This window comes from Pyrus communis, chromosome 5, assembly GCF_963583255.1.
Source record: "Pyrus communis chromosome 5, drPyrComm1.1, whole genome shotgun sequence".
Classification (NCBI taxonomy): domain Eukaryota; kingdom Viridiplantae; phylum Streptophyta; class Magnoliopsida; order Rosales; family Rosaceae; genus Pyrus; species Pyrus communis.
The window spans coordinates 9,377,465-9,403,966 of record NC_084807.1 but is presented as its reverse complement, the minus strand read 5'-3'; the positions used below and the strand labels follow the sequence as shown (position 1 = coordinate 9,403,966).

At 38.7% G+C, this 26,502-nt stretch overlaps 1 protein-coding gene across 2 annotated transcripts; it reads right to left on the bottom strand.

Annotated features, from left to right (window-relative positions):
- Positions 1 to 2,957: 2,957 nt before the first annotated feature.
- Positions 2,958 to 8,856, bottom strand: LOC137734622 (phosphatidate cytidylyltransferase 4, chloroplastic). 2 transcript variants are annotated; one of them, XM_068473865.1, is made up of 7 exons: positions 8,418 to 8,856; positions 7,419 to 7,720; positions 6,296 to 6,486; positions 6,050 to 6,174; positions 4,881 to 5,014; positions 4,674 to 4,789; positions 2,958 to 3,630 (listed from the first exon to the last, which is right to left on the bottom strand). In XM_068473865.1, exons 1-7 carry the CDS (start codon positions 8,685 to 8,687, stop codon positions 3,539 to 3,541), a joined length of 1,230 nt encoding a protein of 409 aa, XP_068329966.1. In that variant the 5' UTR covers positions 8,688 to 8,856; the 3' UTR covers positions 2,958 to 3,538. The 2 variants fall into 2 exon arrangements, with proteins under 2 accessions (XP_068329966.1, XP_068329967.1); XM_068473866.1 differs by lacking the exon at positions 4,674 to 4,789.
- Between the last annotated feature and the right edge of the window lie 17,646 nt (positions 8,857 to 26,502).

Below are 26,502 nucleotides of genomic sequence, written 5' to 3'. Positions count from 1 at the left end.
TAACATTTTCTTTTGAGTTTTAGTTTTCATTTTGTGTATCCTTTCATGTACATTTCTTCCATATGAATCCTTTCTCCAATGTGTTTTCTCCCCTAGAAAAATAAAATAATAAAACCAGGAACAAAAAACAAAGGAAATGGTTATCAATAAGTTACTAGGGATCGCTTTCAAGAATCATATTCCAAAACTTAGATGTTTTTCTAAATCATGAATAGCATGACAGTTCAAATCACTTTTCTCTTCTGGTTATTTCTGCATGCATATTCCTAAGCTTTCTGCACCAATTATGTCATTCACGGCTCTCAAACGAATCTCTTCAAATTGATATTTCCTTAGTTGCAAAGAAATGAACTGAGCGATGAATTCTGAAGACCATTTCCTATATTTCCAAGCAAAATAGGGTTGCACATAAGAAAGGAAAAAGAACTAAAAAAAAATTTCTTTTAAATTTATGTAAGAGAAGACAAGAACCCAATGACAAAACCATGAGAGCATCCAAGGCAAATGGCTAAGAAAAGTAATGAAAAGAAAAGCAAAAGTTGGTGGAAGATGGAGTGGGGTTTGAGATGTATGCATAGAAGGTGTGTGTGTGGGGGTTTGTGTGTGTGTGTGTGTGTAGAAAAGTTAGGGTTTTGTAAATCAGACAATGTTATTAGCTTCTATCTCTTTCTCTTAACTTTTATAGATGCCTGCCCACCATACGTATCTCCTCCAACTCTCCCTTGATCTTTCATTCATTGTTTTTAATCTTCTCTCTTTTGTTTTCTACTTTTATCTCTTTTCTTATTTTGTTGTTAGTCAGCTTGGATACAACGCATTCTTTTCATACTCTCCCTTGATCTTTCCTTCATTGTTTTTAATCTTCTCTCTTTTGTTTTCTACTTTTATCTCTTTTCTTATTTTGTTGTTAGTCAGCTTGGATACAACGCATTCTTTGCATCCCACACATTTTCTTTCGTGCCCAAGCCTCAAAAAGTAAGCACTCATATGATTGTCAAAAGCCACTAAATGGTAGGCCATATCAATAATAAAACACAAACACTCATGCATTACTCTCTCTCTCTCTCTCTCTCTCTCTCTCTCTCTCTCTCTCTCATATATTTGGTGGTGTTCTGGCTCCACAAACCTTTGCATGGATGAGTTGACTACAACCGTTCATCATTCTAGTTGTATGGAAATCTCATCCAACTAGGTCAACCCAGCGTTGTTCGGTTCTCAAGTCTATTTCATGCTTTGTTTTTTTGTGCTATTTATTTGGGTTATCTCTTCAAATTAAATTAGGTTTGATTTGGTTTGGTTTAATATTCTAAATTAATGACCACATAAAATTCTTCTGTTATATCAATAGAATTATATATAAAATCATATACATGCAATTTCTAAAATAAAATTTTGTGTTTAATTTACAAAACGCTTCTAATGGATGGAAAATTAATTTGAATCATCTGCATGCACATGTGCACGTGTTTGTAATTTTCTACGTGAATTCTCATGGTTGAGTTAACAGTAGTTATATTTGACGAAAACTTGATATGCAAGCCATAAGTGCAACATGTATAATGATATATATAGGGGTAATACTAGGGAGACCAATTTCCAAAATTCTACATCACAGTTTTCACTTGTTCATATTTGTCTATAACAATTCAGCCATTATAATTAAAATTTTGAAAGGAAAACACATATATAATACCATTATAATTGTTGAGTAACACATTCTCCAATCCCGAAAATATTTTTATCAACACTCCTCGTTCATAAAATTTTAACCTAATAACACATTCTCAAATAAAGCAAAGATTAAGGATTGTACAACAATAAAAGATACAAACATATAAGCCCGGCCTATAAATATCTGTTGGGATACTCATATATATATATATATATATATATATATATATATATCTTGAACTGGTGGATGGCAACTTGGACTGATTGATGACAACTTTTCTTCAATTATTAGGGTTCTTGGGGATATATGGTAAGAGATTGACTTTCTTTGTTTTCTATTATATATAGTTCACGCGTCGCAGAAAATGCTGACCAGCAATCAATTATAATTCAGTTAGAATTAAACTAAGAATGTAGTGTGTGATGGTAGGAAAGGGGCCTTGTCCAAGTAAGCCTTTCGTTTTCTCTAATATAAGAACAAAGTTTGACAAATTTTGATGATCTAAGCTATATTACTTTCAACTTAGAAATGATTAATTAAAGATATTAATTATGGGTTAACAACTATAGCTAAGCCAAAATTTCAATGATTAGGGATTTGCATTCGTTTTGAAAAAGTATAAATTGTCATAATTTGAATGTTATCAAAACTTTACATGGGTGGTGGTTGTGTTTTTTTTTTTTTTTTTTTTTTTTTTTTTTTTTTTTTTTTTTTTTTTTTATATCAAAAAGGGAACTAGTTGGTTGTTTCATCACAGCAGTCCACCCGTTCGGGGGCTGATAAAACTCACAATGCATTTTAGCCTCCTCCTGCTCACCATCGTGCGATTCACTAGCGCCAGGAATCGAACGAGGACATGCCGTGTGGAATACGGGTCAGAAATTCTTCCCCAACCACTGAGTCACCCTGCGGTGGTTATGGACGGTGGTTGTTTACTGCTTTGAGTTTGAGGCAAGGTAGGGAATTTTCAATGCCCTAGCAAGTAGTTTTTGTGTACGTAATATGCATGGCAGTATGAGTACGTAAATATTGTTGCATGTTTTCCTTTATCTTGGATTTAAAATCATGCATTGGTCCCAAGCGGATTGGATTATGAAATTATATGCGGATTGGATTATGAAACTATATACAATGTCATGTGTTCAAAACACGATGTTTATCCTTAATGTCATTGAGGCGTTTGAATAACGCTTTCGTTGTACGCTAATATGGTACAAAAAATGGTCCCTCTAATATTACCATCGGCATGCCAAGTATTTCAAAGTAAAAACACAGTTCTTTGCGCAAGCTTTGTACATATAAAATTGAGAGTCAGTACACACTAACAAATTGAATTCTATAGAATGATGCAACTTATCTTATTTTCACAACAGCAGGACACTTTAAAAATAATCATAATGAGCCTTATTCGACATAAATATACAAAATAAAATCAAAATAAATCACTGTTGAAAAGAAACTAGTGTCAATGGCTCAAAGCATCTCTACTGTAGGCGTCGACAACGATCCATGCTACCAGCGACTCCGGGTAACTAGATTGAAGTACAAGCGATGCCGTGTAACTCAAAACATGCAGTACGGTGAGGACTATCAGGACCTGGTTAAGCCGGGCAACGTAACCTCAAGTCCCTTACAACTGACGAGGAACATGATTTTAGAATGCATCTAGATCAGAATAAAATGAAGACTCGGAAAATCTCAAGCTCCGTTTCTGAGATAATTAAAGGGAAGAAATCGTCCCTCCAACAAGCTTGCAGCCTGAAGGTTAGCACATGGATGGTAACCAAAACTCTTCAACCTCAGTTTCACTTTGTAATGGCCATAATTTCCTTTGGAATCTCAATCAGCGATGACAAAATACTTCTATCAAACTCCATACATTGGCAAGAAGGTTTTGACAAAGGAGTATGCAAGTGCACCTGTGAACATGTAACTGTCCACTCTATCTAGTATTCCACCTGCATCAGATGTTGGTTGATAAAATAATTATTAATAGGACCATCAAAATTTTCATGCGAGCTATATAATATATACTGCAATATGTATTGAAATAAAATAAAATGACATCATATGAGCAGCATGCCATCACGAACTTCAAGAGAGTGATATTACTCAAGGGTCGACGGAAAACATAAAAGCATGGACTGCATGCCAGACCTAAACATCACATAAAACCACAATATGCAGAAGACAAACAGTAATTGTATCAATACAAGGCTTTGTCATGGTTGGCAACTAGACAACTTTTTCAGGAGACCATAGAAAGCTTGCACAGCAACACCGCTTGAATCAACACAGCAGCATGAACGAATATGTCATGCAACCAAAAAAGACGGCCCATAGATTTTGAGGTAAAAACTTTTTCTAGAATGACAGTTCAAGGACATGCCCCATATTCTAGGCAACAATTACAACCGTAGAAGATGATGGGTATAAATCATATATCCCAAATAGGTAAAGAGATATAAATGAAAACATTATTTTACATATTAAAAAGTAATAACATTGGGGGTTGACAAGTTGAAGAAGAAGAACATTGAGCAGGGGATGAAAACGGAGGACAGTTTCATGCAAGGCTCTTACTAGAGGCTCTTGATAGAGCTCTTCGGGGTTCTAAGGTCTTATGCAAGGCTCTTAACAGAGGACTGAGACACAAAATGAGGGAAATTGATCTCAATAAGTCTCAAGTCATCCAGACATGATCTAACAAGTAACAGCAGCAAAACAGGTCCTCCTTTAAGGACCCTACTTGAGGACTTCCGTATTGGTCTTTAGATCATATACAAATTTTGTAAATACATGTTACCCGGTATGAACTAATTTGCATCTCATCGGTCCATATGTGATCTAATGAAGAGCCCAAATCCTCAAATTATGTTTTCAACTCTCAGAAGAACAATATTGTATGTATTGCATCAACTAACAGATAATGCATTTTCTCAAAAACTTCCAAAAGTTAAATGCTTTAGCACAAGACTAATCATGAGCTGAAGGGTATTACCATGTCCTGGTATTAGAGACCCAGAGTCCTTCACACCCGCATCACGTTTGATCATTGATTCAGTAAGATCACCAAAGACAGATGCAAAAAAATTGAGAAATCCAAAAGCTATAGCACTGAAAACAATCCAAAATACAAAACAAATGCACATTAAACATATTTTAAAACTGTACAGAACTAGAGATTTCACCAGATAAAACTGAATACCTTAGCAAAGATTTTGGCCAGCAAAAAATCCTTGATAACACAACAGAAGTGGCTATACAACCACCCAAGCCTACAATAGTTCCTTCCCACGTCTTCTTTGGACTAACACTAGTTAGGGGCGTCCTACCAAATGCCTGCGCATGTACAGAGCTATATAAAGATGTTATCACAGGCATGCGACCAACAAATACCATGAAACAAGGAAGTCCTTCACAGTATGTCATTGGTAAATAGAAGTACTTGCATCTTGAAATTTAAGATGACTTATCCAACTGCTCATATTAATTGCCAAAATTGCAACCATCTCCAAAACTGAGATGTATAGCTGGATGCTAAAATGGAAAAATTATTTTGAATAAGTTTCAGGCACAGTGACACATTAACAAACTAAAAACTGATTTGTCAGAATATATAATTTTCTGGAACAAAACCTATCACACCTTCACTAAGACGGAAAACAATCAGCTCAGAAAAGTTGAAATGCAGGGTACATACAACCTTTAGCAAATACATAACCTCAAAAATTGCTAGTCTTCAATTCTGTTTCCAAATATTAAATCAATGACATTTTTCAAAAGTCAAAGTCAAGGTTCAATTTCTTAAGAGGAATATTCATCCTTGAAATTGAATTGTTCATGCCACCAGGATATTTATAACTGCTTGTTGACAACACCTAGGAGTCGTTATGTACTAATCTGTTCAGAGTGCTAACAAAAGCCACACTAAGCTTTGGTTACATGATGACTGGTGATTGCATATGATTGGAGGCAATAATACCTGGAGTCCCCTTCTATTGAGGGATACCTCATATAAGCTCTTTTGAGGGACACTTTGTGGGGCCCACTCAACACTGTATTTCAATGATCTAATTGGGACAAAATAAACACTAAAATCATCAAAGTTCAAATGGTTATATCCCTTCTGATTTCGTTGATTTTTTGCAAGGATGGCAGGTAAACCTTAAAAATGGAGAGTTCTGATTGTTGAACTTTATTTCAAGATGAGCCTTAAATATGTGTTCCTTAAATAACTATGGCACAACCTTTTAAATAAAATTTGCACATGCAATAACAACAGTTCTACAAGCAACTTGATAAGGAAGATATATTCCTTAACTTTAAAATATTAAAAATAAAACAAGAGAGACGATGGATGTGCTGCATGGATACCTTGCCACCCAAAAAGGCACAAGTGTCGGCTGCAATAATGCTACTGAAAGAAACCAAGGTTGCCACAAGACCAACAGTCCAATGAGCTTGTCCACCAAGAAGGATGGGCCATGCTGCTCCAATTCCTACCAAAGAACAAACTAATAAAGAACCAAAGCTTGACGTAGAACAGGTAAATTCAGTGCCCATTTCAAAAAAAATCATCGCTCAACTTTTCTTTAGAAATATGTAAGCCCAACGTCTTACTAGTGTTCAAGGCTGGTGCTACTAGACCACATCGAAGCTTAACCCAAAAACAAGGAAGATAACCACAGTAAAAGAGCCCAAACATAGTGCTGCTAAGCTGTGCAAAGCGAGGATTTCCTCTCTGTAAAAGCAACGCCATAGCAACAAAAAAGGAAGCAGATGTGACAGAAACATCAATCTGTCCGCGATACCTGCCCACACATCGGAAATTCTAATTATAAATCAATAGTGATCACCTATCGCAAACAGAAGTTCATGCCTACATATTAAGACAAATGTTTTGATTCAAAGTTAACATAATTGAAACAAAGATGAATGAAAAAGCATTATTTTAGACAATCTAATGAAACAACCAATAAACACTTATTGCAAGTTTCAGACAACAATACCATTCTAAGAATTCCAATCCCATTCCATACATATCCATAAATACAAGTTTAAGTAGTATGAAAGAGTTAAATTGCTCAACAAATGAAAGCGTAACTGCGAAAAGCCAACTCCACAGCCATATTCAAATTTATTGCAGTGACAGCCATAGAATTTTAATGTAATACACATCAAACAAACCCCTGCAATGATAAATGGAATGTGCAGAGACTAAATTGGTCTGAACCTAATTTACATATTAATGTTTTACACTTTGTCCACAATTTCTTAAATCCATACCCCGCCCCAATACAAAATAGTTTCATTGAGCAGTGAGTACAGGAACATGGTTTCTATAATAAATGAAAAAAAATCTCACAAGAAAAGGACTTAGATACTAACTACAATTTTATTTCCAGCTTCCAACTAAGATACTAATACACATCAAACAAATTCCTGCAATGATAATGGAATGTGCAGAGACCTGTAAATTGCGTTACTCTTTGTCCACATGTTCTTAAACCCATTCTAACCTGACCCAATAAAAAAATAGTTTTGCAGTGCAGTGAGTACAGGGACATGGTTTCCATAACAAATGAAAAAAAAATCTCAAGAGGACAAACCTTAGATACTAACTACAATTTTATTTCCATCTTCCAACACATACATTCAAAAGGCAATAATATTATGAATAAAATCGACACATGGAAAGTGATATTATAAAGAAAAAATCCCCACTCGAGATTACAGATCTTACAAGGTTACTAGAGGCATGAGAGCACAAATTACAGAGCAAACTCGTGATACATATCGAGGTGGAGGTGTCATTCCTTCAGTGATTCCATGACTCCTAACCAATTCAAAGTACTCACGTGCACCAACAAAAACAGCTGCCGCCACAGCCGCTGCAAACACCCATCCTCCAGCCAACACAACAACGCCAACAGATAACCCAATACCAAGTCCAAAGAAAATTCTTTTCTTTAACTGACTTGCTTTCTGTTGATGCTCTGAGACTACATCCTCATTCAATGACAATTTATGGCCTTTGTGGACTTCCTACAACATACCCATTTCAGTACATTCCTTCAATAAAACATGCAACATCTCAAAAGAAAACTAAAATGTGTTCGTAAAACTCAATCAAGCAGAACCCCCCCAGCAGCTAAGTTCGAGAATATTTTCACCAACACTACAAAACTATTTGTAGATCACTTTTGAAATCACATATATACCACAACACTGCATGATAACTTCCTACTCCGTGTATTTCATTGTTCAAGACCCTTCAAAAGACTTCACATTCATCACCTTACCCATAAAAACAAAACTTTAAAGTTCTTAGCATGCATTGTCTTAATACTATTATGACCGATAATTTCCCAAAACGATCAATATGGTGCAAAAAGAAGGAATATTTTTACTCGCCAACACATTGATTGCTTATTAAATTTCGAGATTTATGTATTACACAGATTAAATCACACTCATCCAATGACAATCAACGTGATACCACCACTTGGGCGGTGAGCAAAATTGCACTCCGCAAAATTTTCCAAATTCCAATATTCCTATTACTACCAACCAATCTTATCCACTAAAGCAAGTTCCCTTTAAGCGCCAAAACCACAACTTACAATCAAATTCACCTCCACCTTAATTTTTAATCCAATTCATCAAAATGCCACTCCCAATCACAGCAAAACCAAAAACTAACAGCAAAAATGAATCCGTTTTGTTTCTTTTTCTCCAGTACCTGGTTGGCATTGTCATCGCCAAGGTTCTCCGGCTCCGCCCGAGCCACAGCCGTAAGTATACGGCGGCGCGCCAAAATTCCATTCCGGCCGAGCCCCAGAGGACGTCTATTCCCATCGAAAAAGAAATCCAAATTACCCAATTTGGCCGACGTACGAGTAAATACTAGGGTTCTTGAGGGCGAGGGACGGCAGGGACAAGAGCAAAGGGAAGGAAGGGTGAGTGAGAGTGGAGTGCACCGGTGGAGTTGGGAATACGACGTCGTTGCCATGAGGGATTGGGAATTTATTGGGGGGTGGTCAGTTATATTAGGGATTGGAGGCTGAGATTTAACAAGAAGAGCATGTCGATTGCGATTGTCTGGGTCTTACAGAGAGTCCCGCGCCACCGATGTGCAAAGGGGGCGATCTTGTCGAGGACTTGGTTTTCTTTTGTTTCTTTCCTATTTTTGTTTCTTATTATATTCACGAGTATTGCTTCTTACAAAAAATGAACAGATAGGAATGAAATTAAAATATTTAGGAGGTGTAGTCCACTTAAATCATGTTCAATCTTCGGATTAAAATTTAAAATTTTTAATTTAGATAATTTAGATTTTAACCTTGAAAGAATTTTTCTGTTTCAATCTTTTTAGATTAAACTTTTACCCCGGCATTATTAAAAAATAAATTTAGGATAATTTTTTTCATTAAGTAATTTTTTTTAAAACAAGATTATGTAGATTGTGGATACAAATTTCCACCGTCTTGTTCTTTGACGAAAATGTACCTGCAAAATAATAACACCTAAGATTAAGTCCAAAAGCCTCACGCACTCATGATGAATGGGGGGGGCTTTGGCAGAAAAATCTTCGATGCTAAAATTAGAATTTGAGGGAAGAGTGTTTAAAGAAATTTAGAGAGTTTTAGAAGAGAATTGGACTTAGGTTCTTTGGAGAAATGAGGGGTATATATAGGAGTGTGGCCGGTCCTATTTGGAGAAATGGGGACCAACCACTTATGGTGGTTTCTTGGCTCTAATTGCAAGATATTATGTCAAATAATATCTTGCAATCAATTTGGAAATTAATCAATTAATTTGGATAATTAATCCCAATTTGAAAAGGATAATTGGGAGTTACCTTGTGGGTGAGGATTTGATGAGGAATGATGAGAGGGTTTAAAAGAATACCATTTTGATCACATTTGACCTTGATTGAACCATTATTGTCTGTTGCATGTGCGTAGGAGTCCCGGTGTGCCTTAAGGGTAATTTTGTCTTTTTACCCAAAAGTTCACGTGTCACCTCCATATTTTTCTTGATTATTTTTTTCTCCACAAATGCCCTCACACCTATTGGGCTGCTCGCAAGAAAAGGCAGCCGGTGTAGAGATCTTCTTGCTTTAGGAAACATAAGATTGTTTCCTATCTTGGCGTAGATTCCCTCTTTAATTGGAAATTAGATCCTTCTAGGAAAGGGAAATAAATCACTTCTAAAGTTTATTTAAGTCTACCCTAGCAATCTTCTGCAATCTTCTGCACTTGCCCATGCAAATGACCGTATTTCGTTGCTTTCTTCGTATTCTCCGTGTCGCACCGAGGTAAGAAAAGTTTAATTTTCCTTGTCTTCTTCATAAACAGTGCTGTCGGGGAGTAACCATCAGGGTGGTGCGGCATGTCGATTAACAGGGACCAGGAATCGGCTCAGCATGGGCCGAAAAGTGTTGTGGCTGGGACCACTACTTAGGCTACTCAACTTAGCTAGAGCCAAGGGCAGCAGATTGAGGCACTGAGGCGCAATGCTAGGTGAGTCACATGGCTCATGCCCTTTGGGCTATTGGATCTTACGCGAGCCAAGTCGGTGATTGAGAAAAATGAAGAGGTTACGGGCCACATAGGCTGCTGGAATGCTAAGCATGCATGTCTCCTGCCTGCTGGTCTGAGAGAAAAAATTAGGGAAAAGCCAGCATGGGTCGAGCTTTCCCGCTAAGTACCGTGAATAGTGTTGGCTGCTTAGTCCTCTTCGTTAGGAGAAATGTGGGTTGCTCCCGAGTAAGAAGACAAAAATGATTAAGGCGGATGCATTGGCTCGTCCGATCACTATCATGGAACCTACTATGAATGAAGGTGGAAAGAAGAGATATTCCCAGCCTACTCAAGAGATGCCAGTTAAGAAAAAATTGAAGACTTCATCCACTGCTCATGAGGCTCCATCTGCTGCCAAGAGGCTTGTGAATGACTTGACTTCTTCCGATGGGAAAAAATGAAGTCGCTAGATCTAAGCCTGTGGCATCTACCATGCCAAAAATGGCTAGTACGATTGCATATAGGATTGTTCAGCATAGACGTTCCGTCATGCCCTTAGTGCCAAGGTGTCCGTTGGGATCTAAGTATGGTTTACCTTTGGATAGGCTTACGAATATAAAGAGCAATAAGGTGGACTCTGCTGATAAAGTGGCGCCAAGGCCTACTCATCCTGCTGTTGAGACTGATTCGCCTGCTGGGAAGAAGGAGACTGCTCGCGTGGGCAGTTGTGAGAAATCCACTAAACTTGCTTCTAAGGTGACTGCTGAGATCTGTGCGCTTTTGAAACCATATCTGCTTGAAGACATAGACGCTTGTGCCAAGTTTGTCGATGGCATTACAGGGGTTGTTTGCCCAAGTTCCTTTGCAAAGTATACGATTGAGTATAGAAAGACTGCTCTACTTGCCATGATGCAGAAAATGGTTAATGTGCCCCCAATTAGTCGTGAGTACAGGAATTTGAGCTCGTCACTTTGAAGGGGTTTAATATCTCTACCCTCATTTCTCTACAACTTAAGACCGTTTGCCAAGAGATTGTTGACTTGAAGATTAAGCTTGACACGATCTAAGTTAAGTATGAAAGTGCAGAGAAAGAGATCGGATGTTACATACCTCAGATTCAAGACTTGAGCGTGCTGCTTTTGAGATTCGTTTTGTTGCTTATGCAAAGGATGAAAAGTTGATTGCTGCTTATAACTAAGTGATCCACTTCAAGAAGGTCATTGATAGGCTTAAACCCCAAGTGTTGGAACTCCAAGGTGCGTTAAAGATCAACGATATTTTGAAGAAAGAAATGGATGAGCTGCAACGCATCCATGTTGATCTGCTCGAGGAGAATGAGGGGCTGAAATGTGAGAAGGCTGGGCTCGAGGCTTCGTTTGTTTAAAGTTAGGCCAATTTCTACAAGCTGGGTTTTGTAGATCATCTATTTGGTAGGCCGTCTGACTTCAAGTTTGTTGGGAAAGACTTCAAATCCTTTTCTATTTCTCCGAAAGACTTGCTTGCCTTTACTTTTAAGGCCTTTATTGGTGAAGCAATCAGAAAGGTTGATGCTAGAATAGCTGAGGGGTGAAGCGCTGGATGATGTCGCTGTTGGGAGCGTTGCGACCGCTGAAGGTGTGGCAACCGGGTAGTTGTTGGATGTCCAAGTTGCTGAAGGGTAGTCTTCTAGGTAGCCTTTAGGATTTTCTTGTTTCTTTTGTTTTTCTTGAACTCCTTTAGCATTTGCTATTTGTTTATCAATTTTGCTAGAAAATTTAATAAACTTGCTTCTTTTGTTTTTCTTCATCTTTGCTTCTTTTGTTTACGCCCAACCTTTGACCTTTAGACTAGCAAAGAAATGCTGCTTTTCTATAAGTAGATAGGCCTACATAGGCTATGCAGCCATAGGTGTTGGTGTAGAACTTTTGCAAGTTTGTTAAACATAGGGTCGACAGCCGGACGCCTTACTTACAGAAGCAGACATGTCCGCGTGACCACTTGGTTGTTAACCTTAGCTTTCTTCAATCCTTTGAGCTAAATGGCCTACATCACAACATGCTAAAGATTTTTGGGTCATGAAATTCGCTAACCTTTTGTATCAAAAGTACGTGGTTGTATGGAATTTCATAAGTAAAGGTTCAAGAGAACTCATTGCTCTTTATGTAACCAATTACATGGGTTGTGTAGCAAGTATCACAACACTTTAGGAATTAGTATAGATCCAAATGATCATTCTGAACTTGGTAGAGGTGAAACTTATCGACTGCATAGCATGTCGGCAGTGGATAAAGCTTCGTATACGAATGCTAGCATGTTTAACCTTTCTCAAGAATGTGCGGTTGTATGAGTCTAGCGTTGCTTTACTGCTCGAAAGGCAAGCCGTAGGCAGTTTTCTGGAAACCGTAGGCTACCTTAGTGCATTCGGTAGCAGCTTTAGGGTTCCAGGGCAGCCATTCATGGGGAGTACTGTGTAATGTGCCTCATCCATCTCTAAGGCCCGGTTCCCCGCGGATTAGGCCAAAAGACCCGAAATCCTTTAATTAGCTAAGCCTTGAAAAAGACCATTGTGGCTATTTGTAGGAATCCCAACGTAAGCCATCATGCACCTAGTTACACCAAGGAAATCCGACTCATCCACATCTAGATATTCAGAGTGTAAAGTTTATCCTCCCGCATTGGAGAACAAAGCCATGTGGGTGTCAGGGAATTTGTTTGCCCTCTCGCACTGGAGAGCAATTAGTTTATCTTCTCGCACTAGAAAGCAGACCCAGATGGGTGTCAGGGAATGAGTTTACCCTCTCACACTGGAGAGCATGGTTGGTCCCTAGGGAGGCACAATTTCTGCTATAAGTTCTTAAGAAGGGCACCGTTTTCTTTTGAAGTGCAAGAGTGATTAGTTGTTGTAAACATGCAGCTGAGTCAAGTTGTAGATTAATTCTGAATTCCTCATTGAAAAACAAGTAAAATGAACGAGAACTTAGCTGTAAGGTAGAAACTGCATAACAACTAGATAACCCTTGGCTTGCGAAGTGGTGCCCGTCGAGCTGCTTAAGTCTTCAATCTTTGATGTAGCGGGAAGTCACGCATAGTACTTCCTTAGATTGTAGGCGTTCCACTGCTTTTAAATCTCTTTGTCGTTCATGGTGGCGAGGGTGTAAATACCCTTGCCATCTACTCAGCTGATCTTGTACGGACCTTCCTAAATGGGATCCATCTTTTTGGAGCCTTTTCTGTGGGTAGTGATGAAGGCTTTTCATAGGACTAGATCTTCAGGCAGGAATTGTCGGATCTTGGCCATTTTGTTGTAGCTGAAGAGGAGCTGTTGCTAGTAGGCTGAGATGTGGATGATGACCTTCTCGCGTTTCTTCTTTGCCAGATCTAAGTTTGTGGCCATCTATTTTTTGTTCGGTTAGGGATTTCTTAAGGTAGTCGAGAATCGTCATGTTAGATGCTTCGGCCTGCTTATTGCCTTGGGGATACCTCGACGTGGACATGTGTTGCTTGATGCCATATTTCTAGAAGAACTTCACCAAATCTTTGCCTATGAATTGCAGGCCATTGTCAGTGATGGTGGATTGAGAGACACCAAATCAGCAAATGATGTTCCTCCATATGAACCGCTCTATGTCTGTCTAAGTTGTGGTTGTCATGGGCTCTGTTTCCAACCACTTGGTAAAGTAGTCAATTGCCATGATCATCATGCCTCTGCCCTCAGTAGTGTGCGGCATTAGCCCTACCAAGTTGATTATCCACTATATGAACGGCCAATGACTCATCTGCAAGTGTGGTTCACTGGCAGGCAGCGGCTTATAGCGTTGGGAGTGGTCACATTTTTGTATTAACTCCTTAGCATCTTGATGCATAGTAGGCCAATAGTAACCTGCTTTAAGAGCCTTTTCTGCTAAGGATTGGCCTTTGGAGTGATTTCCACAGACGTCTTTGTGGATTGAGCTTAGAACCTTTAGGTCGTTGAGAAGCGCTAGGCAGCAGAGATATGACCCAATGTAGAATCTTCGGATGAGAATGTCGTTCCACATGTAGTAGCGTGCCGCCTTTATTTAGTTTTCTAGTCTCAAATCTTTCCATAAGGAATGTGTCATTGACCAGGTAGTCTATGATGGAATTTTTCCAGTTTGGAGTTGTACTAACCTGTGACACCTTGGCTACTGGTTCAGCCTCTATGTTTGGCTTGTCTAGATACTCTACCGGAATAGAACATTTTAGTTGGTAGTCGAGGGTGGAGCCTAGGTTGGCTAGTGCGTTCACATGGGCATTGTCTTCCCACAAAACTTGAGTGAGAGTGTAGGTCTGAAACACCTCGAGTTGCTTTCGTACCTTCTCTAGGTATTGCACCATCTTCGGATGCTTTGCTGTGTATTCCCTAGTAGTCTGGTTGGTGATTAGCTAGGAATCATAATGAATTACAAGCTTTTTCATCGCCAAGTCATTTGCCATTCGGAGGCCTGCTAGTAGCGCTTCATACTTTGCTTCATTGTTAGATGTTTTAAAGCCTAGAGTGAGATTACCTGCTCGAGCATTAAACTGTTTAGGGATAACAAGGACCACGCCTGCTTTCGAGCCCTTTTAGTTGGATGCGCCGTCAACGTGTAAATGCTAGAAGTCTTCATTAGGTGAAGTAGGCTTGGCTAGGGTGTGCTCAATTGCCTTCGAGGCATCATTGGGTAACTTTGTTGCGTCGCCTAGGCTAGGCGTAAATGCACGGTAGGGAGCCGTGAAGTTGGGGCCATGTTACACGTAGTAGCAAATGCTCAATTGCCGGTATTAGGCCACTCTAGAGCTGAATTATGGAGCAAAGGTCGACTGGGGCCGTGTGACGCACAGCAGAAGGTGATGCTTAACTGCCGGTACATGTTGCTCCTATATAGAATCTTTTAGGGCAACGAGGACAAAACTTGCTTCCGTGTGTATCCTTCTATTATTCGTCTGCCTTTGACGCACCTTTTGGGTTGAGTTGTTGCGGTCGTAAAAAGACTTTGCATCCCTAGTGTCTGCACCTTTATTGTCATGCATCTGGATTGGGCGGAATAGTTCGACATGAGGATGACTGCATGCGTCTAAAGGTATAACTTAAGCTTCTAAGTTGCAACAACTATTTCCAAAGTTAGCTTTTGAATTTCTAGTAGCTGGATTCCGTATCGATGAGAGCTTTTGAACTGTGAAATACAAGTAGTCGGGCCCCCAACTCCTCTCGTATGAGGCTAGAGCTTATTGCTGCTTCAGATACCGTTAAACATGTGAATAGGTCATTGTCTGGTCAGACCTTGAATCACATTCAGAGTAGTGGGGGACTTCATATTCAAGATCGCTCGGACTTGCCTTGAATGTGCATCGGCAAGCCTTGTCCCAAAGTGCATGCTTCTCTACCAGAGCGAAAGAGTTTGCCAGAGTTGGATCTTCTTTCATGATCAATTTTCTGAATAGCGGGTGGTTTGTTAGAAGTCCTTTTTGGAAAGCTGCTCTAGCTATCGAGTTGTTGCATTGGACTATCTTTGCCTTCTTTGCTTTAAACCTCTTCATATAGTCGCGAAACGACTTCTTTAGGTTCTTCTTGACGTTGAACAAGTAGTCAAACTTCTTCTTGATCGAGCGATAAGGTGAATATTCTTTGGTGAAAACTAAAGAAAGTTCGTTGAAACTCCGGATGGATTGTGGCGGCAGGGTGTAGAACCAATCTTGCACCTCGCCTTGTAAAATGAAGGTGAATATCTTGCACATGAGATCATTGTTGTTTTGATAGAGGATCACTATGCTTCGGTAGTGCTTCAAGTGTCTTTCGTGGTCTCCATTTCTTTTGAAGGATGTGAAATGTGGTATGCTATACTTGCGTGGAGGCTTTACCTACTTGATCTCGTCCGTGAAGGGTGACATGCTTATGGTTGTTATGTCCCGCCATAGTGCCTCGTTAGTGACCTCGTTGCGTTGGAAATCGCACAATTGCTCGGTCAAAAGCCTCCTTACTTCTTCTTGAATTTGCCTTTGTTGGGGTCTTGGAGCTCTCGGATGCCCCCAGTCGCGACCTGCCGGTCTAGGCTACTCTTTCATGTGTACGACTCGTCTATGTCATGGCTACAATGCATGTGGTACGTTCCTAGCAGGCGAACGAGTTATTTGCAAGCTGTTGGTTGAATTTGAGCCGGATTAAATGACTGTTTCTCTCCATCCGTCTTGATGCCTACTCGGATGTGAGGTGTAAGATGCTCTTTACAGGCCTAGCTGCGAATGAACACTGCACCTGGAAGGTTGCTTATGTTGATTATCGGAGTATGACCCTAACTGTGAGTGTATGCTCATCCATGGGACTAACCAAGAGTGCACACTCCTCTACGCACCAAGAAGAGAGTATACACTATCTCGGGGGCCCCGTCAGGAGTGTACACCGTCAAAACGCTCAATTCGTGATTGGTTAAATGGCTGCTTGCTAGGACGCTATTAGAGAAGTTCGTTGTCTGACCTCGTCTTACTTCGGGACACCTCATTTAGGGCACGTTGCACCTTGGTGCGCTGCAAAAACTGATTCACCAAGGTCGTCTGCTGTGCGAGGGCACTTGTTAACTCTATAACTTGTCGAGACAAGTGTTGTTTGCCATTTGGGTTGGAAGAGCTTGGATGGTATGCGTCTCCTTGAGCAGTGGAAGTGTAATGGACTACCGACACTAGATTTTGAGCTTCAATGAGCCAAATCTACAAAAAAATAAAAATAAAAAATAAATCAATAAAAAAATAAAAAACCAAAAACCAAAAACAAAGGTCCGAAACATTGAAAAATGGGTCCGGAACGTCAAAAAATAGTTCGAGATAGCCAAAAATAGGCTTGAATGGGCGTTAAGGTAACGGATCTAGTCATGGCTGCACGGCCAAGTGTAGAAAATGGGCCGCTAGGACCTGCCACCTTGATTATCCAATCGGGTGCTACTGGATTGGGCTATGTAGCCGGGCCCGAGTGGCTGCAAGCTGGAACATAGGAGGTCTCGAAGCATTGGAGCATGGTTCACACTGAATGGGCTTTTGGAAGACTGGTGCTGGGCTCGTACGGATGAGGCCTGCATGCTGGGGCTTGGGCCCGTTGTTGTCAGATGTTGCTTCTTGGACTCGCTCACTTTGGGCTTCTAAATGTGTGCTGGAGGCCAACATCGGCTTAGCCATTAGATCTGCTGCAGGAATCAACTTGCGGGCCTAGAGCTCTGGGCATGCACAGTGTGGACTTCTCTTAGATGTGCCGCAAAGGCGGCTTACGCTGGGATTGGGCCGACATGGGCTGGTCTTTTGATTTTCTGTAGCAAGATTAAAACAAGGATGATTAGGCCACGGTAGTGGCAGTGGGTGGTGGCAGCCTCCGTTGCTCCATGATCCGTTAAGTGGGTGAAAACCCAAATTTGTAGGGAGTGTCTTTTGATGTTATTTCATAATTTTTCTATCATCTGATGTGATATATAATAGCACACAAATTAAACCTTATAATTGTAGTATGTGTAAGTAAGGATCGTTCTAAGCCGGAGATTAAAAGGGATGCTAATCTACACAATTTAAACTCTAAAACACTAAACTAGACTCAAAAACAGAAAACTAGACTCTAATAACTCAAAACAAGCTAAATAGACTCAAAACACACAAACTAAGTTAAATTGACTCAAACTAGACACTAAAAGGTTGTTTGGACGAAAATTACTTTTAACTTGACTGAAAACACTTAAAAACACAAGCTTGGACAAATTCTAACTAATTTGTCACAACAAAGTAAAGGGGATTAGGTTTTTGACGAATTTAAAGTAAAGACAAACAGATTTTAAAGACTCTAAACAACTTGGACGAAATTGGGTGTTTAAATGGGTGAATGGCTAGCTAGACGATTCATCTCCACACATGACACATATGCATATAAATCGATTTCCAGTGATTATTCCTTTAAACCATGAATGACAATGCCCCAAATTAATCGTGAAAAGCACAAATTAATTTCAAATTTTCCTAAATTCATTGAATTGGATGGAATACGCATCGGCAAGCAAATTATTCGTATCAAGTTCCCTACATAAACAACATAATAGATATAAAATCAAAGATCATTAAACTTTGTGAAAATCATAAGCATTGACATGACATTCGTAACTATGAACTACATGATACTTCTACCATGGATTTACTTAACACGATTGTAACTAGCAACCTCCACTACTTGTAAATATAAGTTCATAACGATTAGGTAAAATTCCCTTATATTCTAGCATCTGAATGCAAACTAAGTGTGCACCCTTAATCAACATACAAGAATAAGTTATCAATCAAACAGATAAGTAAATCGCATTCATATTTTACGAAACAATAACTGGAGGAAATCAATTCATATCACATATATATTCATGGCTTTTAATTCACCTCTAGCTAAAAAGAAATTAGTTCCTCATGTTCGTAAAACAAAGATAATTAAATTTAAACATTGAAAACAAAGAATAGAATACACCTAGAATGCTCCAACAATCCAACATCTTGAATGGCAAGCACGGCTCCAAATGGCTCCTTCTTCATTCCTTGCTGCGGCACAATGAGGATTTGTGTGTATGATGGGTGTGTGTGTGTAAATTGTGGTGAATGATGGATCTTTAAATGAGTGTTGCGGCATCATGTATTTATAGGGAAAAGATAAGGCACGGCAAGAGCAGAAAATGAGGGGAATTAGGACTCCAAATCGCCAAAGAACAAGGACACTTTCATTTAGATTCCAGGGAGAACAAGGAATGGTCCTTGCGGCAAGAAACATGTCTTCTAAAAGGAATAGGTGCGGCACCAATGTATGAGAAGGATAGGGCTTCTAGAAACCTGATATGTAGGTGTTCTAATGTCATTTAGATGTCCCCCTTGCAGGAGGAATTAAGGTAGCAAAAGATTAGGATAGGATAAGATAAGATAAGGTTGGACAAGGTTTGGATAAGGTAAGATTGTTTGGATAATGTTCCATGTTTCTTGCTCTTTCCTTATCTTCTTTGTCTTGAACTTATTTCTCCAGATTTGTAGCATGTTCCTAGCCTTTTTTGACTTCAAATTCATCCATCCACTTTGCTCCATATGGAAGCTATTCATTCCAAGCCCAAAACTGCTCTAAATAGCTCCAAATTGTACTTTCTTGCCAACTTTGTCATTTAAACCTACAAACACACGAAAATAGCTTAAATCACTATAATAAATAGAAACTGACTATGTAAATGCAAGAAAACAAGCTAACTAAGTCGCATAAATATGCTCCTATCAAATTCCCCCACACTTAACTTTTGCTAGTCCTTGAGCAAAACAAAGAAAACAAAACACAACAATTGCCTCAAGGATTTCCAATGCAACATGACATGTTAAAAATCACTACTCTCACAGATTTTAGCTATCCTACCCTCGGGCATACACTTAACCGCAGTCACCACTCACTAGCTCGCATTTAATCAATTAAAACAACATTTTGAATGTAGTAACATACCTTAGAGAATTCCCTCAATTCCTCACTGGATATACTCTCTATTTTCACACAGATTTTCTGACTACACTCCCTACACTAGGCATATGTGAGAAGATTGATGTAAACATGTAGACTAGCACTCACATATGTATAATCAAAGAAGACACTTTCTGGAATTATTAACATAAACATGTATATGATCTCCTGAATGGAATGCCATTACTTAGACGCGAGAACCAAGGATACCATATGCTCGTACCAATTTTAAACTCCATATATTGACATACATAACAATCAAGATAGAAGTCTAAGGGTTGTAACGGGGCTAGGGTATTGGCTAACAAAGAAAGGTAAGGATAAACAAAAGTTCTTAAAGCAATTGTAAGCAAAGTAAAGTAATAAACACTTAGAATTCACTTTGAATGCAGAAATCAACTCTAAACATGAAAGGAAGATTCACACAACACTTAGGGCCAGATTCAAACTTTTGGACCCTTTCTTCAACAACCAATACTTGTGAGTTCAATCTCACTTATTTTCAACTCTTTTTCTTTCTTTTCTTCAACTTTTTCTTTTTTTTTCTTTCTTTTTCACGTTTTTTTTTTCTTTGGCACACAAACGTACAACCTCATAGAATTCCAAAGAAACACCTTCCCCCACACTTGTTTTTCTGCAAATTGTAGATCAAAAGGAATTCCCTCTAAGTCATGGTCCACTATTCTTTAAGAACAAGGGTATGGATAGTCCTATTCTAGGCTAGGTAAGGATAGTGTGGCTAACAAAGAAAATAGACTAAATAAGGCTCAAAGGGGTTAAACCTACAATACATATGCAGGCGATAAGGCTTTTTGGCTCTGGTTTAGCTAAACAACTTCATCTTGTTTTATGTTATGCACTCAATTTTATGCTTTGAATGAAATGGGCATGAGTTCTAGTATTTGGAACTGATGAAACGCATTCTAAGTAGCAACCAAGCAAAGAAATAATGAGATCATGCAACGACTTTAGAAAAAAAAAATTCACAAATTAATAACTCTCCAAACAAAGTTTAGGCTCATGTCTCTCGAGGTTGTAGCGTTAGTTTGAGTTTCTTCCTTCAAGCATGATAACTACAACTAAGCATAAACCAAAGAGCATATCAAACTTCCATCCATGTTTGTAACTTTCTTTAACAGTCATGCAATTAAAAACCAAATCCTCATCATTGTGTTGGAAGGTACCCTAAGACACAAACAAACAAACAAAAACGACTCTTTTTGGGTTTTTCAAACACTCATTTTCGATTTTTTTTCACATTTTCAGATTTTCTGTTATAGGACATATTAAAACACCTCAAAACACACTAAACAGTGAGTAACAACTTTAGACGTGATAGGTGATAAAATCCCACGAAAATCAATAAAAAATCATTTGTTTACCCCCACAACACTTAAACCAAACATTGTCCTCGATGTTTCAAACATAGACTCACAAACAAACAAACAAATAACACATCTAACAAACACGACAATAATGGCAAAATAGAAGCAATAAAGAGTAGGGTTTAGGAACGCAAATTTGGCTGTGGATTGTTGGAGATTCCTACATCTTCTTTATTTGAATGCATGGGTTGCCTCCCAAAAAGCGCTTGCTTTAACATCTTCCAGCCGGATGATACCTCCTTTTAAGCTCCATTAGTGCCCATGGCATGGAGGTGTACATCCTCCACGACATGCTCCTCAAAATAATCATAATAAGGCTCAATGAATGGAAGAGGATAGTGATTCTTCCTGATTGTGGTGTTGAGCTTCCTAAAGTCCATGTAAACTCTCTCACCACCTTGGATTTGATTGGGAACCTGTACCAAAGAAGGTAACAACCTATTAGTTGAAATGGGAATTAGAATTGGAATAGGTGGCTCACCAATATATTGCGATGAAGGCTCAAAAGTAGCAGCATTGTCAACAAAATCACTAGGGGTGCTTTCGGCCAGATTGGGTTTCTTGATGGCAGGGGCATGCTCCTTGTGCTTTATTCTAATTCACTCTTCGTTGGTGGTCCCAAATGCATCATTCTTAATTGGTGCTGAGCGTTCCTGCCCTATATTTTTAATTACATCAATGGCAAAACAAGAACGAACATCATTAAGATTCTCAATAGATTCATAAACTTTAAAGTTAATCATATTGCCACCAAACTCCATAGTTAAGGCTCATTTGGTCACGTCAATCTTAGTGTGGGTTGTTTTCATAAAAGACCGTCCAAGTAAGATTGGCAATGGTGGACAGTGGGTTGAGTCCTCCACGTCAAGCATATAGAAATCTACAGGAAAAATCAAGTGGTCTACTTGCACCAAAACATCTTCCAAAACTCCTCTCGGGTATGCATTAGATTGATCGGCTAATTGAATAATAACACCATCATTTTTAAACTCTCCTATATTCATAGATGCATAAACAGAATATGGCATAACATTAATTGATGTACCTAAATCTAGCATAACATGTTCAAACCTTATATACCAATTACACAAGGGATAGTGAAACTACCTGGATCTTTGCATTTAGGTGGTAGCTTTCTTTGCAACATTGCAGAGACATTCTCACTTACATGTATCACCTCTTTCTCCCGAATCCATTTCCTTGTTGTACAAAGCTTTTTCAAAAACTTAGCATACTTCAAAATTTGCTTTATTGCATCAAGAAGTGGGATATTGACGTGCACCTTCCTAAACGTCGCCAGAATGTCTTTCTCATTCTCTTCGTTCTTAGATTGCATAAATTTGTGAGGGAAAGGCACATTGGGTGGAATAACGTTAGAAACAATTGAATTTGGACTTACCTTGGTGGTTTGGGATGGTTTTGAGGCCTTAGGGGGATGCAACAAAGATTGGTCTTCCTTTGCCGTGGTCCTTGCTTCCTGCTCTTCTTCTTGCAGCAGCTTTTCATTCTTGTTTGGATGGTTTTGGGTAATATCCAAGCTCTTTGCCACTTCTCAACGTAATGGCCTTGGCGGTTTCAAAGCCTCCCTTTGGATTCACAACGGTTGAAATAGGAAGTTTGCCTTATTCTCGAAACTGCCCAAGGAACTCTGAGATCTACCCTATTTGCTTCTTCATGTCACTCATCTCCTTGTCTTGGTTCACTATTCTATTATTTTGATTTTGTAATCCCTGCGATACAGAAGTTAGTAATTGAATAGCTTGATCATTATCAAATAGAGACCCTGAGTTTGGTTGAACAATTTGTAATTGAGGTTGAGATTGTGCGAATGGCCTTTGATATATCCCAGGGGGTGACTGTCGAAATCCTCCTTGTTGTTGAAGTTGTTGAGGCTCCCTCCACTTGAAATTTGGGTGATTTCTTCATCCCGGATTGTATGTATTTGAGTATGGATCATTCCTTTGTTGATTTTAGCCTTACTAACCTATGGCATTGGCGTTTTCCCATCCTTCATTCTCTATCAATTGAGGACATTGATCATTGAGGTGCCCTTGCATAGATCACTCGCCACACACACTTGGTGTAATTCCTTGTATTTTGCATCCTTCGGCAACCTGAGATACAAGCATAGTGAGGTTAGCTAATTGAGATTAAATTTCAGCTATTAAACTTACCTCATGGACTTGCTGCCGTGGGATGTCTCTTTGTCCAACACCTTTGTATTGTTGTGCATTCAAGGCTTGGTTTGCAATTAAGATCTTGGTAGCAACTGGGGTTTTATCAACCAAAGCATCACATGCCGAGGCATCTAGCATTTGTCTCTCAATGGGAAGAAGTCCTTCGTAGAAATATTGAATTAGAAGCTCTTCTTTCATTTGATCTTGAGGGCATGATGCAACTAAAGTCTTGAAATGCTCATAATATGCTGGGAAAAACTCCCCTTGGCTTTGTTGAATTCCGCTAATCCTCTTCCTGATGCGATTTTTATACGCACACAAACTAAACCCTATTTGTGTCAATTGTAGTAATGATGTAAGTAGGGATCGTTCTAACCGGGGATTAACTAGGGATGCTAAATACTTGACTCAAATAAATAAAACTAACTTTTAAAACACTAAGACAAACTAAAAGACTCAAAACAAGTTTAAAAGACTCCAAATACTCAAAAACATAAAATAAGACAAATCAAATGATTAAGACTTAACAAAATAAGGGGGGGGGTGATTGTGGTTGGACGAGATTAAATTAAACGGACAGATTATAATTTAAAACAGATAGTAAAGATGAATGTGATGAAAATATGGATGATGGAATAGCTAAGGGGTTCTTATCCACACATGTTACACTTGCATACAAAATTGATTCTCAGTTGGTCTTTCGATAAATTATGAAACTCAATGCTCCAAGTTAATTAGGTCCGCTTAAATTAACTTTCAGATTTCCCTAGATTCGTTGGATTGAATGGAATACGCATTACAACCAAATTATTCTTAATCAAAGTCCCTAACTATGGAATACGCATGATAGAGACATTCAACAAAGATCATTAAGTTCAACGGAAATCATAAACATCGACGAGGCATTCGTTACTATGGAATACGCATGAAACTTATGCCAAGAATTCGTTTAACGCGATTGTTTATAAGCAACCTCCACTACTTGTGAATATAAGTTCATAACGATTAGGTGAAATTCACTTATATTCTAGCGTCATATTTATGCATGAAAATTAAGCTTGCAATCTCAATGAACATACATAAATAAGTTATCAATCAAACAGTTAAACGAATTGAATCCACAACTTATGAAATTCCAACCAAACGTAATCAATTCATATTGCAAATATAAACATAGTTTCGAATCACCCCCTAGCTAAAGGGGGTTTAGTTCTTCATAACTTTGAAATCAAAGAAACACCTAAACATTCCAACAACTCAAACTTGAATTGTATGAACGTTTAGGCACTCTTATCTTCCATTCTCATACGTACAAAACAAAGAGAATTAAATTTAAACTTTGAAATCAAAGAAACACCTAAACATTCCAACAACTCAAACTTGAATTGTATGAACGTTTAGGCACTCTTTTCTTCCTCGTTGTTGTAGCACAAGGTCTAAGGTGAGCTTTGGGGATTATGTGAAGTGTTTTGGAGGGATGGGAAGTGGTTGGATAGTGGCTGCAATGGAGGAGAAAAACTGCACAGAAATGGAAATGATTTGCGGCACAAGGGTTGTGTTTGTGTTGTGTGAAGTGTTGTGAATGGAAATATGAGATGTTCTTGAATGAATGAATGCAAGGGTATTTATAGGAGTAGTGGAGGGAACATATGGCTGTTTGTTTAAGATGCAAGTGGCTAATTAATGATGGAAAATCAGTTAGAAAAACATGTGAAAGCTGGAATTGCATGTGAAGGTGTTGGAATGTGCTGAAATGGTGTGTGAAGGCACGGCATTGGGGAAAGAATGAGTGGATGTGCAAATGTGTTTTAATTAATGAAAGTGATTGGAGAATGAATGCAATGATGAAGAGTGAATAAAGAATGCATGTAGGGTTAGCTAGGTTGGCTTTGTTTGGGTGCATGTGTGTTAATGGTGGTTTTGCATGTGAATTGATGGATTGTTTTTGATGGAATGGATGGTTCTTTGCATGGCTATAAGGGAGAGAATAAGAGAGAATGGGCTAGGCCCTTTGTTTTATGTCCAAAGTGAATACAAGGCCTTCAAATTCGTCCATCCTCTTGGCTCCATGGATAAGCTATCCAATCCATGCCCAAAAATGCTCCAAATGGCCTCAAAATGCACTTTCTTGCTCCCTAGGCCCTTAGAACCTGAAAACACACAAAAGAAGCATAAAGGACTAAAATAACGAGAGAAACATAACGTAAATGCACGAGAACAAGCCATTTAAGTCGCATGAATATGCTCCTATCACTTCCTCAAAAGAATGACTCTCGAAGTTGGGAAGAATTTCTCTAAGAATGCTCTTTTCATGTTTTCCCAAGAAGTGACGATTCCAAGTGCTAATTCAAAGAGCCAATCCTTAGCCTTTTCCAAAATAGAGAATGGAAAGGCTTTCATCTTCAAAATATTGCCATCTACATTAATTGGTGGCCTGCTTGAACATACTGCTTCAAATTCCTTCAAATACTTGTTTGGATCTTCCATGGACAGCCCATGGTATTTGGGAATGTGATGCAGCAAGCTAGATTTCAATTCAAACTCATTAGTCTTGTCCGGAGCTGGCCTAGGGTATTGAATACAAATAGGCACAGCATTGTCCAACCCTGAGGCTAAAAGTTCCTCGATTGTTCGATTGTCCATTGCCATGTCTTGTTTTTCCTCCTCTTCTTCTTGAAATTGGGATTCAGAGCTAGAACTAGGTGGATTTGGTTCTGGTTGATTCCTCTTCCTTCTCAAAGTTCGTTCAAAATCGTCATCACACTCCAATATATGTGCACGAACAGGTTGAGAACATCGAGTCATACACTAGTACCTAAAACAAAGAAAACAAAACAAAATCAGAAAACAAGAAAAACAGAACAGAAACAAATGGAAGATTAGCAATTTTGCTAATCCCCAACGGCGCCAAAATTTGATGTGATATATAATAGCACACAAATTAAACCCTATAATTGTAGTATGTGTAAGTAGGGATTGTTCTAGGCCGGGGATTAAAAGGGATGCTAATCTACACAATTTAAACTCTAAAACACTAAACTAGACTAAAAAACACACCAAACTAGACTCTAACAACTCAAAACAAGCTAAATAGACTTAAAAAACACAAACTAAGTTAAATTGACTCAAACTAGACAGTAAAGGGTGGTTTGGATGAAAATTATTTTAACTTGACTCAAAACACTTAAAAACACAAGTTTGGACATATTCTAACTAATTGGACACAACAAAGTAAAGGTGATTGGACTTTTGATGAATTTAAAGT

Excerpts from the sequence above, each read along its gene's own strand:
- LOC137734622 (XM_068473865.1), bottom strand. The coding sequence starts at position 8,687 with ATGGCAACGACGTCGTATTCCCAACTCCACCGGTGCACTCCACTCTCA. Across the intron at positions 6,487-7,418 it reads CTCATGCCTCTAGTAACCTT|GTATCGCGGACAGATTGATG; the intron begins GTAAGATCTGTA and ends ATGTGTGGGCAG. Across the intron at positions 6,175-6,295 it reads AGCACCAGCCTTGAACACTA|GAATTGGAGCAGCATGGCCC; the intron begins GTAAGACGTTGG and ends GTTCTTTGGTAG.